This window comes from Sprattus sprattus (genome assembly GCF_963457725.1).
Source record: "Sprattus sprattus genome assembly, chromosome: 2".
NCBI classification, from domain to species: Eukaryota; Metazoa; Chordata; class Actinopteri; order Clupeiformes; family Clupeidae; genus Sprattus; species Sprattus sprattus.
Genome location: NC_137921.1, coordinates 14524063 through 14540322, shown reverse-complemented (window position 1 = coordinate 14540322; position 16260 = coordinate 14524063). Strand labels below are relative to the sequence as shown.

Here is a 16260-nt window from a genome sequence, read left to right as displayed (position 1 = left end):
ATATATATATATATATAAACAATGTTAAAGATAAAGTCTAAGTGATGTGGTAAAGTCAGGTCTAAAGTCTATCTAGGCAAACTAACCTCTCCATGTCCCCCTCCTCCCTGCATCCAAGTCAGAGAACATTCCAGACAGAAAGAGAGACAAGCAAAAGTTATGGCAATATATATTTATATATGTAAGGCTGACATACATTTGCTGATAATTATGCGATACACAGGTTGATATCACTGTACTCACACTCAATTCTGTGACAAGAATGTCCAGGACACTTCCGACTACAATCAACGCGTCAAAGGCGTTCCATGCGTCAATGAAGTAATGCTACTCACACACACACACACACACACACACACACACACACACACACACACACACACACACACACACACACACACACACACACACACTCACACACACACACACACACACACACACACACAAACATACAAATAGAAACATAAATTCACATCCCATAGACATTCATCCATGTTTAAACAGAATTTCCTTCTTCTAAATGTGTTCTTGATAAAGTACCAAACACTCTCTCTTACATAAGGCCTCAGGGCCAGGAGCTTGACCACCATCTCCACTGTGAAGATTAATGTGAACGCCATATTCAACGAGTCCATGCATGAAGTGAACATCTTGGACTGTTGGTAATGCTAAAAAAATAAAATGTCGGAATAGTGTATTTATGAGAACGTCAAATACATACATACACAACTAAATAAATAAATCATTAAAAAAAAATTATTGTAGGTATAAATGGTGTCCTTATTTTACTCCACATTGTTAATCAAGCTACTGTCTCCACTACAGTATCTTATTAATTGGTTCTGTGAACTGCGTGGAGGCTGCATTTATATTTCTGAACAGCAGGGGGCACTCAATACAAATCCCTGCCTGCTTTTAATTTACTTGCACGTTGCACAACAACAGAATGATGATATATTAAACAGAGATGAAAGTCAGCTGTAAGTGTAATTAAATCTAGTAACTAACATTTCGATTCAAAAGAAGGACAACATTTCAAAATGGCTGTAGAAATAAATTTGTATAAATATGGTTGGTGGAATAATCACCTGTATAGCCAGCGTGAGTGTGTTGAGCATGATGAGTACAAACATGATGTACTCAAACTGCGAGGAGTTGATGATCCTCCAGAACTTGAGCTGGGACGGATTTTTGGGGATGTATATTTTTATAGGTTGGGCTTTCAATGCGTACTGCACACACTGTCTCTGGGGTGGAGAAATGGAAGTGGAGGAGGGGAGAGAGGTAGAGAGAGAGAGAGAGAGAGATAGCATACTTCAACTGCTGCAGTTTGTACTATTAACAATTGGATTTTTAACCACATTTCACTGCGATTTCACTGCTAACAATTGGATTTTCAGTCGCATTGCATGGTGGCACTTAAGGAAATGCAGTCTATGTACAGTTTTACTCGTCTGTCCACACATCTATATGCCACATATTGACTCCACGTGTTTACAGGTATGTGTATGATGCATATGCTTGTGTATATATGTACATATAAGATGTATTTACATCTACATAAGGGCCAATACATATACTGTACGTGTTCCAGGCTGCAGCTGGCCTCATCAAAAAGGCCCGGGACCAGCCCCTAAACACAGACTCTTATCTCGTCCCCACAGCCACCACATGCTTCAAGTCTCTACATCTGACTCAATGTGTTACGTTAACACACAATTATTCTTGGTCTATTATATCATTTTACGCACATTACACTCTGATTTTGCACACTCCTGCACAGACTGCACAGCTCTTTCATTTCAACTTAACATATTCTGTAAATATATATTTTATATATTATTTTTCTTATTTTCCCTGCTTACCTGGTTTTTATTCAGCTCGCAATTTTTGAACTCCACCTCTCCCTGCTCGCGGAACGTGATGATGACGAAACCCACGAAGATGTTCATCATGAAGAAAGCGATGATGATGATGTAGATGATGAAGAAGATGGAGATCTCAACGCGGTAGTTGTAGATGGGACCGCGGTTAGGTTGATTGGCATCAACCGACTTGTACAGCAGCCTATGAGGGACGGAGAAAAGACCATGTCACCGGGTCCTCAAGAGGTGTCGGGTGTTAAAAGTTCGGCCCTTAAAACCTCTTTCTCTTCTCTGCTTCACATTACTTGATACAATATTGCTTCAACATTGTAATTGTAATCCACACCATCCATAGGTACAATTGAAATGAACACACACACACACACACCCACAAACACACCAACACACACACACACACACACACACACACAAGCACACACACACACACACACACACACACACACACACACACACACACACACACACACACACACTCACTGTGGCCAGCCTTCGAAGGTGGAGACGGTGAAGAGAGCCAGCATCCCCATCAGCACGTTATCAAAATTAAATTCGCTGTTCTCCCACACTCTCTCCTTCACCATGGGGTGGTTCATGTCCCCGTCCTTAAACACGATGAACGTGCCCCTAAGAGTGACAGAGGGAGTGGAGTAGAGAAGAGGAGAGAGAGAGAGAGAGGGAGTGGAGGAGAGAAGAGGAGAGAGAGAAAGGGAGAGACAGAGGAAGTGGAGGAGAGAAGAGGAGAGAGAGAGGGAGAGACAGAGGGAGAGGAGGAGAGAAGAGGAGAGAGAGAGGGAGAGACAGAGGGAGTGGAGGAGAGAAGAGGAGAGATAGAGGGAGAGACAGACGGAGAGGAGGAGAGAAGAGGAGAGAGAGAGGGAGAGACAGATGGAGTGGAGGAGAGAAGAGGAGAGAGAGAGGGAGAGACAGAGGGAGTGGAGGAGAGAAGAGGAGAGATAGAGGGAGAGACAGACGGAGAGGAGGAGAGAAGAGGAGAGAAAAGGATGAAACAGAGGGAGAGGACAATAGAATAGGAGAGAGAGTGGGAGTGACATTAGGGAGTGGAGGAGAGAAGAGGAGAGAGAGAGGGAGAGACAGGCGGAGAGGAGGAGAGAAGAGGAGAGAGAGAGGGAGAGACAGAGGGAGAGGAGGAGAGAAAAGGATGAAACAGAGGGAGAGGACAAGAGAAGAGGAGAGAGAGAGGGAGAGACAGAGGGAGAGGAGGAGAGAAGAGGAGAGAGATAGAGGGAGAGACAGAGGGAGAGGAAGAGAGAAGACACTTGGTCTGTAAATGCATCTTTACTAGCTTTTATATGTCTGTATTAATGCATGTATTTAGTAAGCATGTATCTATCATGTAAGTATGTACTGTATGTACTCTTTCATTAACATCAAAAGACTTTTAAATGCTATAATCTCACAATCTGATAGGAAGTAGTTGTGGAAAGGCAGGTTAAGGCCAGATGTTGGGTTTGAGACACTCACTTGCATTCCACAGGCGTGTGTTTCGCCTCATCTGTGCAGCTGTAGAATCTACCCTGTAATCACAGGACAAAACAGAGGCTCCCATATCACTACGCGTCAACATACACCTCTCTCAACACACCGTGTCTCGCATTAAAAAGTGAATTAAATCAGAACGACCTGAGGCACTGTAACCCAGGACAGAGGTTGTGAGGTCGTGAGGTCAGAGGTCAGAGGTCGTGAGGTAGTTACCTTGAACAGCTGGACGCCGATGCAGGCGAACATGAACTGCAGCAGGGTGGTGACGACCAGGATGTTACCGATGGTCTTGATGGCCACGAACACACACTGAATCACACTCTACACACACACAAGGGAGAAATACACACACAGGCAGGAGTCAGAGAGAAAACATACATAGCCCTGTAATAACAAAGGTAAACATTTAGTGACAGCGCAACTGTAAACGAAATTATTGATCAATTCATTGATTTATTGATAATTGAAATAACATTATAACATGACATAGGATCACTGGTTCAAATCATGGCCTAATTCTTTAAGGCCAAATGGAAGCTAGCCTGGCCTTCCCTTTTGCAAGATTTTGTAAGTTTGTGGCTGAAAGCTTGCAGAAAAAGGTTGGCAAACCATACTGCAGGAACCCATCTAATAACTGCAGGAACCCATCTAATAACTGCAGGAACCCATACTGCAGGAACCCATTTAACAACTGCAGGAAACCCTCTAATAACTGCAGGAAACCCATACTGCAGGGACCCATCTAATAACTGCAGGAACCGATCTAATAACTGCAGGAACCCATCTAATAACTGCAGAAACCCATACTGCAGGAACCCATCTAATAACTGCAGGAACCCATCTAATAACTGGAGGAACCCATACTGCAGGAACCCATCTAATAACTGCAGGAAACCATACTGCAGGAACCCATCTAATAACTGCAGGGGTACCTTGAGGCCCTTGGCTCTGTTGATGGCCCTCAGGGGCCTGAGGACTCGGAGCACACGCAGAATCTTCACTACTGAGATGGCACTCGAACTGAGAATGATTTGAAGGGAAAATAGGGCATAGTGCAAGTATATAAACAAGCATGCATAAATAAACTTTTTATTTTCTACAAAAATAGCCTTGAGAAACAAATAACAGGATATGAAGTCTATTGGCAATCAGAGCTTACAGAAACAAATAAGAGAGGATAATAATTGTATTGGCAATGAGAAAGCCAGACTGTCAAATGTTTAAGTGTACAACATTTGCTAAAATATACATTTAATGTTACTGTAACTAAAATGTGACAGACTCAGTGTGTACGAAAGAGAGACAGAGAGAGAAAGAGAGGGAGGGAGAGAGAGAAAGAGACAGCGAGAAAGAGAAAGAGAGAGAGAGAGAGAGAGCGAGAGGGAGAGAGAGTGAGAGAGAGAGAAAGAGAGAGAGAGAGAGAGAAAGAGATGTTCTTCATATTGTGTGCTACATGCTATGTGCTGTGGGGGTTTGGGGGGTGTGATACTGACTGGAGAAAGAAGGACAGCAGAGACACGCTGACCACCACCAGATCCAGCATGTTAAAGGCGTTCCTGCAAAACGAGCCCTGATGCAAGAAAGCTCCATACACCGTCACCTGGATTCAGACAAGACCAAACGACAACAGATGCTCTGAAACTGGTCACTGTTACTGGATTCAGACAAGAGCAAACAACCACGCTCTGAAACTTGTCGAGAAGAAAGAGACAGACTTTTGGGGAGATGATACTGGATGGAAGTAGCTAGCAACCATATTTAAATACATATTCATAGACAACCCAAGTATTGCATGGCAGACCAGAAACAGAAGTCTACTTCATAGATTTGTGAGCACAAACCTATGAAGCAGATTTCTGTTACTGGTCTTCCATACAATACTTGCTCGTACAGGATTTGTAAGGCCATTATGAGCAGAATCCCATACCTTCAGAATAATCTCAACGGTGAAAATGGAGGTGAAAACATAATCTGCGTAGCCCAGCACCTTGAGAGAGAGAGAGTGGAGAGGGAGTGGGGAGAAGAGTGGAGAGAAGGAGAGAAAAGAAAGAGAGAAGAGAATGCGAGAAGAGTGGAGAGAAGGAGAGAAGAGAAGGAGAGAAGAGAAGGAGAGAAGAGAATGAGAGAAGAGTGTAGAGAAGGAGAGAAGAGAAGGAGAGAGTACGTAGAGTCCATAACACCCAGAAGAGATGGCAAACAGTAAGTCAGTAACAGAGAAGAGGGGAGCAACTAGTGTATGAGAAACACAAACAGGAGAGTACATGGACGGTGCTTTTCATAAACAGTTAACAAACGGTTAACAAATGGAATGCAGTGGGTCAGGGGGGGGTAGTGATGGAGGGATGAGGAGTGCAGAAGGGACACGGCGGTGAGAAGCTGCAGGCAGGTGTGGAAGTTTCAATATCTGCTATCTGAAAAAAGTCTTGCAAAGCCAATTGTCTATTAAAGTGCAATTATGGAGAAATTGCTAATCGCTAACGGGATGCTAGCTCAACCTTGCGAAACCTCTTGAAATTTGCTTACTTTGACACTATGACAAACTAGTGAGACAACAACTTTCCTAACATATTCAAACGTCAAGAAAGTGTTCAAACACAAGACAAAGCAAGACGGCAAATAAGCTACTTACTACTACTGTTCGGCATACAGTAGTAACCGGGCGGCTTCAGGCAATCTTACATTACGCAGTAATATGCCTATGGACCCTGGTTTGGCAATGGCACGGAGGCGATTCTCCATATTAAACGTCATTGTAGCGCCCCAATTTTTTTTTACAGTGTTATTGTAAGGTAAAACTGCTAATCCTAACCCTAACCCTGAAGTACAATTCCTACATAATGCCACTTTAACACAACTTTTAGTGATGGAATTTTCCTCCAATGTGTGTGGTAATGATTATATTGCTTTGAAAGAATCTGGATTAAGAAGAGGTGTACTTATGACACGATATCAGCAAGTTGTTTACTATCTTGACTGGCAAAGTCACATCAGGCCTGCAAGGGACATCTAAGCAAGACTAGACTTCGAAGGGGCTTCGCTAAAGTAACAAGACTAAGCGTTTGAGTGTTTGGGACTGTTGTGAACTCAATAGCACTTACGATGTTCCTGAAGGAGTGGTGCCTGATTGGGTCCTCAGCAGCCAATGAGATGCTACCGAGGATGATGAAGACGAGGATGAGGTTGGTGAAGTAGCTGTGATGAATGAGGTTGTGGCAGGCTACTCGCAGGCTGGGTACATATGAGGAGGAAGAGACAGGCACATGATACACCGGCAGGAGATGGAGGGATGGGGACACATATGTTGTTACGTCATGGTTCCCTTAACTACAGCAGTCTGGGGGCTATCAGTACCCCTAGCAATAGTGAGGGTATTGCAAAAGCCGCCTGAACCAAACTTAAAAAAATGTTTTTTAAACATCATAAAAAAGAATTGATATTCGCCTTGATTCCTTATTGCTTTTCCAAACAGTTTTCCTGTACTCCTGTATTTCCTGTGGAACATGTTTTCTGGATGTATAAAGTGGGTGAGGGGGGTATTGTTTTTTTTTTTAAGGGCTATTTAGGTAGTCAACAAACAAACCTAAAGTACCTGACACATAAACTTGCGTAAAAAAAATAAATTATAATACTTCTTTGGAGGTTAAAATTGCTGGGGTCAAATCGACCCCAGGCATAATAGATGTGAGAACAATTTGAACATAATAGGAGGGTTAAAGAATCCTTAGTTCAAGTGTATGCATTGTGTTGGGCATCAGTGTCTAGCCGAACCTAACGAGGTTAGCACCATACCAGTTTTTCTTCCCAAGAAGGAAGAAGGAGCTTCCATCAGGAATAGGCACAATCTTCTCCTTTGGCGAGAAACTTTCCGCCTTCATAGGAATGCCAACTTTAAGGAGGAAGGAAAGACATCACACTAAACATAAAGTCTTAGAAGTATGGAGATATCTACCTTCAACGTACGGAAGTATGTCCCTTAAAGGTAAGGATCATTTTACCTTTGGGGTAAGAAGATATTTACCTTTGAGGTATGGAGATATTTACCTTTGAGGAATGGATATAAATCGCATTTATCTTCGAGGCAAGGTAATATTTACCTTCTGTCACGTCCTGGTCGTCACTCCTCTAGAGGGCGACGCCTGTCCTAGAGAACCTAGCACTAACTTTTGCTCTACACTGGGCTCAGTCGGCACTCACCTGAAGCGACCACGGTCACTACCTGATCCTAGTCCACTACCCGATACTAGTCCATGCTCATGCGCATGCGTCACTTTGCGACATTGTCGACAGCGAAGCCGCGCATGCGTCACAACGACAGATCATATAAGATTGCCGGTTTCAATCATACACATCTATAGAGTCAATATGGACTAAAAATATGAGGCAGAGGATCACACTGTCTATCCCAAATTACATTTTGAAGGGTACGTACCTTGTACAGCACAACAGAAGTAAAATGAAGACTGCTCAAATAGTCTTAGCCAATTAGCTTAAAAAGGGTGAAAGGTATAAATATTACATAAAATATACCCACATTATGCGTTAATGCAAGCCCCATATGTTGACGTTGAGCCTTATGCTGTACACCGTTTGTGTCTGAGCATGCGCATGAGCATCGACTAGGATCGGGTAGCGGACTAGGATCAGGTATTGACAATCACTACTTCCTATTAAATCACTACATCTATGTCTCAAACCGCGTACTTTAAGAAGTACACTGCAATACAGTGCACTTACATCAGTAGTGCGTTCTGTCACTGATTAGTGTTTTCTCAAATGGAACACTGACTCAAGGCAAACTGGAAATTTTAAACAAAAATGGCGGACCAAACTCCGCTGACGGCCGTGTTTTCTATGTAAAAGTACATATTTTCCCGTTTTCTCGCTTTGATTTTTTAAAGTTATCAAGAAATAGACAATGTTCTATCAGAAGTTATTGTAACCAGCAATAATGGCTAAAGTGATTTGCGAGGCGTCAGACAGACAAGTTTCCAAACTGAAAAGCTGCCAAAGGGCTCCTCCTCTTCCACTACATAGCCTCCTCTTCCACTACGTACCTGTTTAGGGCGAGTAGCGTTCATCCTTTTACAATGCATTTTTTTAACCGTTTACAGTGCGCCACCCGGGTACTTTCAGTGCCCTGAATTCCGCTGGTTCTGTCAGTGTGAACGCCCTAAGCACTGAAAGTCAGTGTTCGAGGACAAGTGCACAGTTTGAGACAGAGCTTGGGTGTCCTTCCCTCTACGCTCTGTCATGGAGTTTCGTAAGTACGTTTCACTTTCTTCTCTCTTCTCTCATGAAGTCTTGTTTGTTTGCCTCAATACTGCTTCGGATTACGAACATATGCCCAACTAGTTTACCCTAAGCTAACTGCGTTACTTATTGACTTGCTGTGTGCGTCTCTGGTGGTTTTTACTCAACCTCATGAAATATCTGCAGTGAAAATATTGTTTGTGGCCAACATGTTATTATCTATTCGTAGCCCCTCCTGACTCTTACCTCCTTCCAGCCCCTCGATGGCTCTTAGCTCCTCATTCTCCCAGTCCTCCTCCTCAGCCTTCACAGGGAGACAGGGCAGGTACATAAAGTCAGTCTTTGGTTGTCTTTCTAGAATCAGCAGAGCTATTCTACATTTGACAGTTGACTATTCTACATTGATTGATTGACAGTTGACTATTCTACTTTGATTGACTGATTGACATTGATTATTCTACAGCATGCAGAACAGGATGAGACATCACCTCCTCTTCCTCCTCACGATCTTCATCCTCTTCCCACTCTTCATCATCCTCTTTCTTCTCTCTACAAAAAATCAAGATGACAGAATGTTGTAAAATGCATTTGTGTTGCCCTATTGTATGCAATGTACAATAACGGTAATTAACTTATATCTTTAACACAAGGTAGACAGAGATTGAGAGAAAGGGTGAGAGAGAAGAAGAATGTGAAATATCTCACTCTATTTTGGTTTTCCCACTTCCAGTGGCCAAGTTGTCGACGGCGATAGCCAAGAAGACGTTTAGCAAGATGTCTGAGATAGAACACCAGTCAAGGGCTATAGTGCAGAAATATCAATGTCATCCAAATCGCTTTCTTCAGCTAGAGCACATGTGTCAAACTCAAGGCCCGCGGGCCTGATCAGGCCCGACAAGCCATTTAATCTGGCCCGCCAGCTCTTCCGAATGTTGCAAAAAGTTCCATTGATTTGTATGAGCAATGGTGACATTTTATTTGGTTTGCCTAATTTTCCCTCAGGATTAATAAAGTATTAATCTATTTATCTATCAGAGCTTGTCTGCCACGGCCGCTGGTATGTCGAACGCACCACAAATACTGCAAGTCCCACAATGCACTGTCCCCGCGTTGGTAGCATACGTCAATTTAGGAAGCGCTTGCCCCAATGTCCGGCCCTCGACTTACACCCATTTTTTTTATTTCGGCCCTCTGTGTATTTGAGTTTGACACCCCTAAGCTAGAGCATGTACAGTGTGAGAGATTGGTGGGTTTCACATACATGGATACCAACCCTTAGTCCCAGAATGGAGCCAGGCCATTAGATTGATTCTTGGCCTTTGTCTACAGCCAGGACAAGATGGTTGGAACCAGTCATATTAGTGTTTAGATGGCCATGGTCAGCTAGACCATACCTGGCATTCACACCTCTCATATCCCTTTCCTTAACCCCTCTCTCCCCCCCCCACCCATACACCTTGAACTATGACCCCCAGACTCACCCACAGTCTTTCCCTTGTGCTTTCTGCATCCACCTTCAAACCCCCCCCCCCCCCAAGTAAACCTATTGTCCACATTCTCTTCCCCCACAACTTTGGCATTTCAACAAAGATTGGCCAGGAAAAACAGATCTTCCAATAGTATTATCTCTTAAAGGGATTTGCTGTGAACTTATGCGAGCCATGCAGAACCCGATATCATTACATCTTTGACTTTATGCTGAATTTAAAAAAAATTCAACCAGTAGGTAAGGCAATGGCACCTTGTATGTTGAACTGCCATGTTGAAATCCTTTTACAAACTTACTACAATTTGTAACATGAAGGCAGGAGGAAAACGACACACGTATGAGACAGTTGAAAGGATACAGTTACCAACGACAAAAAGAATGACAAAGTAGACGCAGACAATCATGTTGGGGAAGACAGGACCCCCGTAGGCCATGATGCCGTCATACATCACAGAATTCCAGTCCTCTCCGGTCAGAATCTTTAGAAAGAAGGGGAGAGGAATGGACAAAGAAACATAAATACATTCATCGATAGATAGTTTGATGGAGGAATGGATGGATTTAGGATTGGATGAATGGATAGATTTGTACATAGACAGATACAGTCATGGACAAAAATATCGGCACCCCTGCACTTCTGTCAGATAATGCACCACTACTCCCAGAAAAGTGTTGCAATTACAAATGCTTTTGTATTCACATGTGTATTTACTTAGTTTGCATTGGAAAAACACAAAAAATCTGAGAAATAATGCCAAATCTGGCTTTATTCCACATAAAACTCAAAAAAGGGCCGGACAAAATTATTGGCACCCTTTCAAAATTATAAGAAATAATTGTATTTCAAGCATGGAATGCTCCTTTAATCTTTATTTAAACTCACCTGTGGCAAGCCACAGATGCTGGTAATATATAAATCACATTTGCAACCAGTTAAAATGGAGCAAAGCTGACTCAACCTTTGTGTTGTGTGTCTGTGTATACCGCACTGAGCATGGAGAAAAGAAAGAAGAGCAAAGAATTGTCTGAGGATTTGAGAACCACAATTGTAGACAAGCATGGACAATCTCAAGGCTATAAGTCCATCTCCAGAGATCTTAATGTTCCTGTGTCCACTGTGCGCAGTGTCATCAACAAGTTTACAGCCCATGGCATTGTCACTAACCTCCCTGGATGTGGAAGGAAGAGAAAAATTGATGACAGAATGCAACAAAAGAATGTTTTTGAATGGTGGATAAATAACCTAGAACAACTTCCAAATAAATTCAAGCTACCCTGCAGACAAAGGGTACAACGTTGTCAGCTTGCACTATCCGTCGCCATTTGAATGAAATGGGATGCTATGGTAGGAGACCCAGAGGACCCCACTGCTGACACAGAGACATAAAAAAGCCAGACTGGAGTTTGACAAAACTTTCTTGGGGAAGCCAAAATCATGCTGGGAGAACGTCCTGTGGATAGATGAGACCAAAGTAGAGCTTTTTGGTAAAGCAGTTTACAGGCAACGAAATGAGGCCTTCAAAAAAAAGAACACGGCCCCTACAGACTAATATGGTGGAGCTGGACCAATGTTTTGGGGTTGCTTTGCTGCTTCTGGAACCTGATGCCTTGACTGGGTGCATGGCATCAGGAAATCTGAGGACTACCAAATAATTTTTGGGCGCAATGTAGGGCCCAGTGTCAGAAAGCTGGATCTCCGTCAGAGGACATGGGTCTTCCAGCAGGACAATGACCCATAGCACACTTCAAAAAGTACCCAGAAATGGTTAAAGGCACAATATGCAACAATTATGCTTCAGGATTAGGGTGAGGATAAGCAGTTTAACCTTAAAATAACAGCTTAAAAAAAATTGGGGCGCTACAATGACTTTTAATATGGAGAATTGCGTCCGTGCCAATGGCATAGCAGGGTCGATAGGCATATAACTGCCTTCTGTAGCTTTGCCTGCCGATGCCCGCCGACCTGACTTTGATTACCTTCTGCCGATCTAGTAAGTAGCTTATTTGCCGTCTTGCTTAGTCTTGTGTTGCACATGATTGATGTTTGACTGTGTAAGGACAGTCGTTGAGTAATTAGTTTGTCATAATGTCAAAGTCAGCACATTTCAAGAGATTTCGTTAGTTTTAGCTGCTAGCATACCTTTAGCGAATAGCTATTAATCCTTAATGCACCTTTAAGACAAAACACTGGAGAGTTCTGAAGTGTCCGAGATGAGTCCAGATCTTAATCCCATTGCACAACTGGGGCATGATCTCAAATCAGTAGTTGGGAGAAGGCACCCTTCAAATGTGAGAGACCTAGAGAAGTTGGCAAAAGAAGAGTTGTCCAAAATTCCAGTAGAGAGGTGTAAGACACTTCATTAATGGTTACAGGAAGCTATTGATTTCAGATATTTGTATTTCTTTATTTCTAAGGGTGTTCTACCCATTATAAAGTTGATGGTGCCAATAGTTTTGTACGGCCCTTTTTTGAGTTTTATGCGGAATAAAGTCAGATTTGGCATTATTTCTCATTTTTTTTGTGTTTTTCCAATGCAAACTAAGTAAATAAACATGTGAATACAAAAGCATTTGTAATTGCAACACTTTTCTGGGAGTAGTGGTGCATTATCTGACAGAAGTGCAGGGGTGCCAATATTTTTGTCCATGACTGTAGGTGGATATCAGGACAGACAGACATAGATGTTCAGGAACTTAAGCAGACAGAGAGAAAGATGCATAGAACGACTGTTTATACAATTACAGAGAAAGCATGGATGAGAGTCTTGTGGTTTTGGTAGTGTATCCACGGTAAAGAGGCGGAGAGCGTCACCTGGAAGCAGGTGAGCAGGGCAGAGGGGAAGGAGTCGAAGGTACTCCTCTTCATCTGTGTCTCGTCGAAGTTGAACTTGCCACCAAACAGCTGCATGCCGAGCAGGGCGAAGATGATGAGGAAGAGGAAGAGGAGCAACAGCAGGGAGCAGATAGCCTTCATGGAGTTGAGCAGCGAGGTGACCAGGTCCGACAGGGCAGCCCAGTGTCTGGAGAATACAGAGGTCATGTGTGTGTGCTGTTAGATATCTCAGGTGTGTGTGTGCTGTTAGAGATCTCAGGTGTGTATGTGCTGTTAGATATGTCAGGTGTGTGTGTGTGCTTAGAGATGTATCAGGTGTCTATGTGCTGCTAGAGATCTCACTTGTGGGCTAGGGGTCATATTTGAATGACAAACTTGCAGTCACCCACACATCAAATCAAGTCAAAGTCAAATCTCAGTCAATTCCTACTCTAACACCATTTTTAGACTGCAAACCATTTATTTGATCTGAAAACTGTGTTAGGGTACAGCTAAGAGTGGTCCAGACTAAACTTACAAAAGTATCTCTTAAAGAAGCTACCTTATCTTAGTTAAGGATCCTTTTTGGAAACACCCCGAAAGGTTAAGGTACAGCTTAAGATATAACTTATGATTGACGTAGTGTTTAGAAGGCTCTGGGAAAAGAGACACATGGTCAGTGACCTACCTGGTGACCTTGAAGATACGGAGCAGACGGATGCACCGGAGCACAGAGATTCCGACGGGGGGCATGATTTCCATCTCCACGAGAACCGTTTCCAGGATACCGCCACACACCACAAAACAGTCAAAGCGATTGAAGAGGGCTATGAAGTAGACCTGCATCCCAGAACTGTAGATCTTCAACAACATCTCCGCGGTAAAGAGGCCCAGCAGGATCTTATTGGCTCGTTCTGAAGTGAGGGAAGGGGAAGAACAATCCACAACCAATCAGATGACATGTCTGGTGTGTTTAAAAAACCTCTGGCCCTGCAATAGTCACCTGCGTCATTATTATTATTAGTGTTTGACAGAGAAGCGGATGGATTCAATATAGTATATATAATATGATTCAATAGTGAGTTCATAGCTGAATATTATTCCTATGAAAAGGTAACATGTCGACCCATGTGTGCACTGGCAGTTGTGGTGTAGCAACAAAGGCAACTTCAAAGGAAAGAAACACTTGTGGGAGGCACATGGACACTACCCCATCCCCCACCCTACCTTTCTACCCCATAGACTAATTGCAACCATTCAATTACCCATTCTGTAGAAGTGGAGTCTAATGCCCACCTTGAATTTCTTCGAGCCATTTTGGCTGTCCGTAGTGTTCGGAGGCGCTGGCGGCCGTGTTCAGAAACACCAAGAACAGCACCATCCAATAGAAGTTGGGGGTCTTCACCAGAACTCTTGAGTTCTTACGCATCGCCTGGTTCAGGTGGAACAGCTGTTCACTGGAGAGGAAAAGAGACAAAAACGCCATTGATGAGCCGTCTGTGCAGAGACATGTTGTTATGAAAAGACTGGAACATCAAACTTGATGGCATACATTAAAAAAAAAAAACCTTTCAGCAGTTTTCATGCAAATCTTCAAGGAGAGCATCCATTCTTTTTGAAGGAACTTACCAGAAGCTAATGGTCATCAGTCGCGCCCTAAAGTCACAGACAGAGAGAAACCATGAGATACATTGGATACATCCAATACAGATGAATGAACTCACATTCAAAGTTGGTCAGTACATGATATACAATACATCTTCATGTATATAATATACATGGTTCAACTGTGTCTGTGATTCATTAGTCAACACAATATAAACATAGATATGTTCAAAATTGCCACATCTTATATGATGCAGTCTATTTCTGAGTATATTTGAGATTGGGATTTGCTGATTGCTTCAGCATAATGTTTATTTTCTAAAGGGATAGAACCGTGTATGGTGTGTAACCCAAAGGAGTTTGGACTCACTGAATGGAAGCACAACAGCCCCCATCGTCATCGAGGAATGCTTCAAACTCCGAGTCAGAGTCAGATTCTGTGGACGTCAGAAAATGATTCAACGTGAGAGGGAAATAGACATCCCTAAACACACACACACTCTCTCTCTCACACACACACACCCACACACACACACACACACACACACACACACACACACACACAGAGACACACACACACACACACACACACACACACAGACAGAACAGGCACACATCCCTAAACAGTTGTTTTGCTCTAGGAATGACAAACTAATAAACTCCATGAATAAACCCACACATAGATGCACAAAACACCACACACACACACACACACACACACACACACACACACACACACACACACACACACACACACTCACACACACACCACACACAATCATGCATGCACACACGTACATACACTCACACACACACACACACACACACACACACACACACACACACACGATGGTCTGATCTGATCCACATACCTCCGTCTTCACTGTGCTTGTACCATCCATACTTCTTCATCATTTTCTTCTTGGCGACCACAGAACCTACAGGACAAAGTATAATAACAGCAAACTTGTGAGTGTGTGTGTGCAAGGATGTGTGTGTGTGTGTGTGTATGAGGGAAGAGAGAGAGAGAGACTTCTTACGTTTGTTCCCGTCTTCGTCCTTCACCTCGGCCTCGATGAGCCAGTCCATGTATCCCACCATGTCCTCCTCCATCTGCTTCTTCTCCTGGGCCAACTGCAGTTCTCCACGAGCCACAGCCTTCTCTCTTTCCTTAGAGAACTCACTGAGAGCATAGAACAATGCTTTAATGTGCACCAGAAACATCAACTATTGTCTTCTCTTGCCCTCTTACACAACTAAGCAAAGACGGAAATCAAAGACAGGTAGACAAGACAAGCGATGTTGGGTGAGAAGGGCTGTGCAAGTCAGTAAATAAAAACAAAACCACCTGCTGAATTACTTGATGTCATTATTTTATTTATGAAGAGAAGAAGACTGAGAGGAAGTTACTCACCCGCTCAACACACCCAAGACGAGGTTGATGATAAAGAAGGACCCAAAGATGACCAGAGACACAAAGTAGACCCAGGGCATCTCGATGCCAATGGCGTCATTCATCTGGAGGGAAACCAGACAGAACCAATCAATCCTCCAATTAATCAATAAATCACTGACAAATAGTGGGAGTGGTCATGGTCATTTAATGGTCCGGCACAGATGGGTTTGTGTTTGTGTTTGTTTGTTTGAGTGTGTGTGTGTATATGTGTGTGTGTGCGTGTGTGTGGATGCGTGTGTTCGTGTGTGTGTGTGTGTGTGTG

At 43.1% G+C, this 16260-nt stretch overlaps 1 protein-coding gene across 1 annotated transcript in view; it reads right to left on the bottom strand.

Annotated features, from left to right (window-relative positions):
- Positions 1 to 16260, bottom strand: part of cacna1fa (calcium channel, voltage-dependent, L type, alpha 1F subunit a) — a gene marked incomplete at its 3' end in the record, with an annotated part of 36302 nt that overhangs the window by 14681 nt on the left and 5361 nt on the right. Inside the window, exons 7-31 of the mRNA XM_080832537.1 lie at positions 15957 to 16060; positions 15583 to 15725; positions 15415 to 15480; positions 14913 to 14979; positions 14567 to 14593; positions 14234 to 14394; positions 13626 to 13851; positions 12938 to 13145; positions 10484 to 10604; positions 9342 to 9414; positions 9125 to 9185; positions 8883 to 8940; positions 7176 to 7272; positions 6485 to 6614; positions 5314 to 5373; positions 4880 to 4986; positions 4319 to 4406; positions 3600 to 3707; positions 3369 to 3421; positions 2364 to 2510; positions 1866 to 2067; positions 1089 to 1247; positions 558 to 668; positions 244 to 327; positions 87 to 107 (exon numbers count right to left, since the gene is read on the bottom strand). Coding sequence (XP_080688663.1) covers positions 87 to 107; positions 244 to 327; positions 558 to 668; positions 1089 to 1247; positions 1866 to 2067; positions 2364 to 2510; positions 3369 to 3421; positions 3600 to 3707; positions 4319 to 4406; positions 4880 to 4986; positions 5314 to 5373; positions 6485 to 6614; positions 7176 to 7272; positions 8883 to 8940; positions 9125 to 9185; positions 9342 to 9414; positions 10484 to 10604; positions 12938 to 13145; positions 13626 to 13851; positions 14234 to 14394; positions 14567 to 14593; positions 14913 to 14979; positions 15415 to 15480; positions 15583 to 15725; positions 15957 to 16060 — 2682 coding nt within the window. The remainder of the gene's footprint in view (positions 1 to 86; positions 108 to 243; positions 328 to 557; positions 669 to 1088; positions 1248 to 1865; positions 2068 to 2363; positions 2511 to 3368; positions 3422 to 3599; positions 3708 to 4318; positions 4407 to 4879; positions 4987 to 5313; positions 5374 to 6484; positions 6615 to 7175; positions 7273 to 8882; positions 8941 to 9124; positions 9186 to 9341; positions 9415 to 10483; positions 10605 to 12937; positions 13146 to 13625; positions 13852 to 14233; positions 14395 to 14566; positions 14594 to 14912; positions 14980 to 15414; positions 15481 to 15582; positions 15726 to 15956; positions 16061 to 16260) is intronic.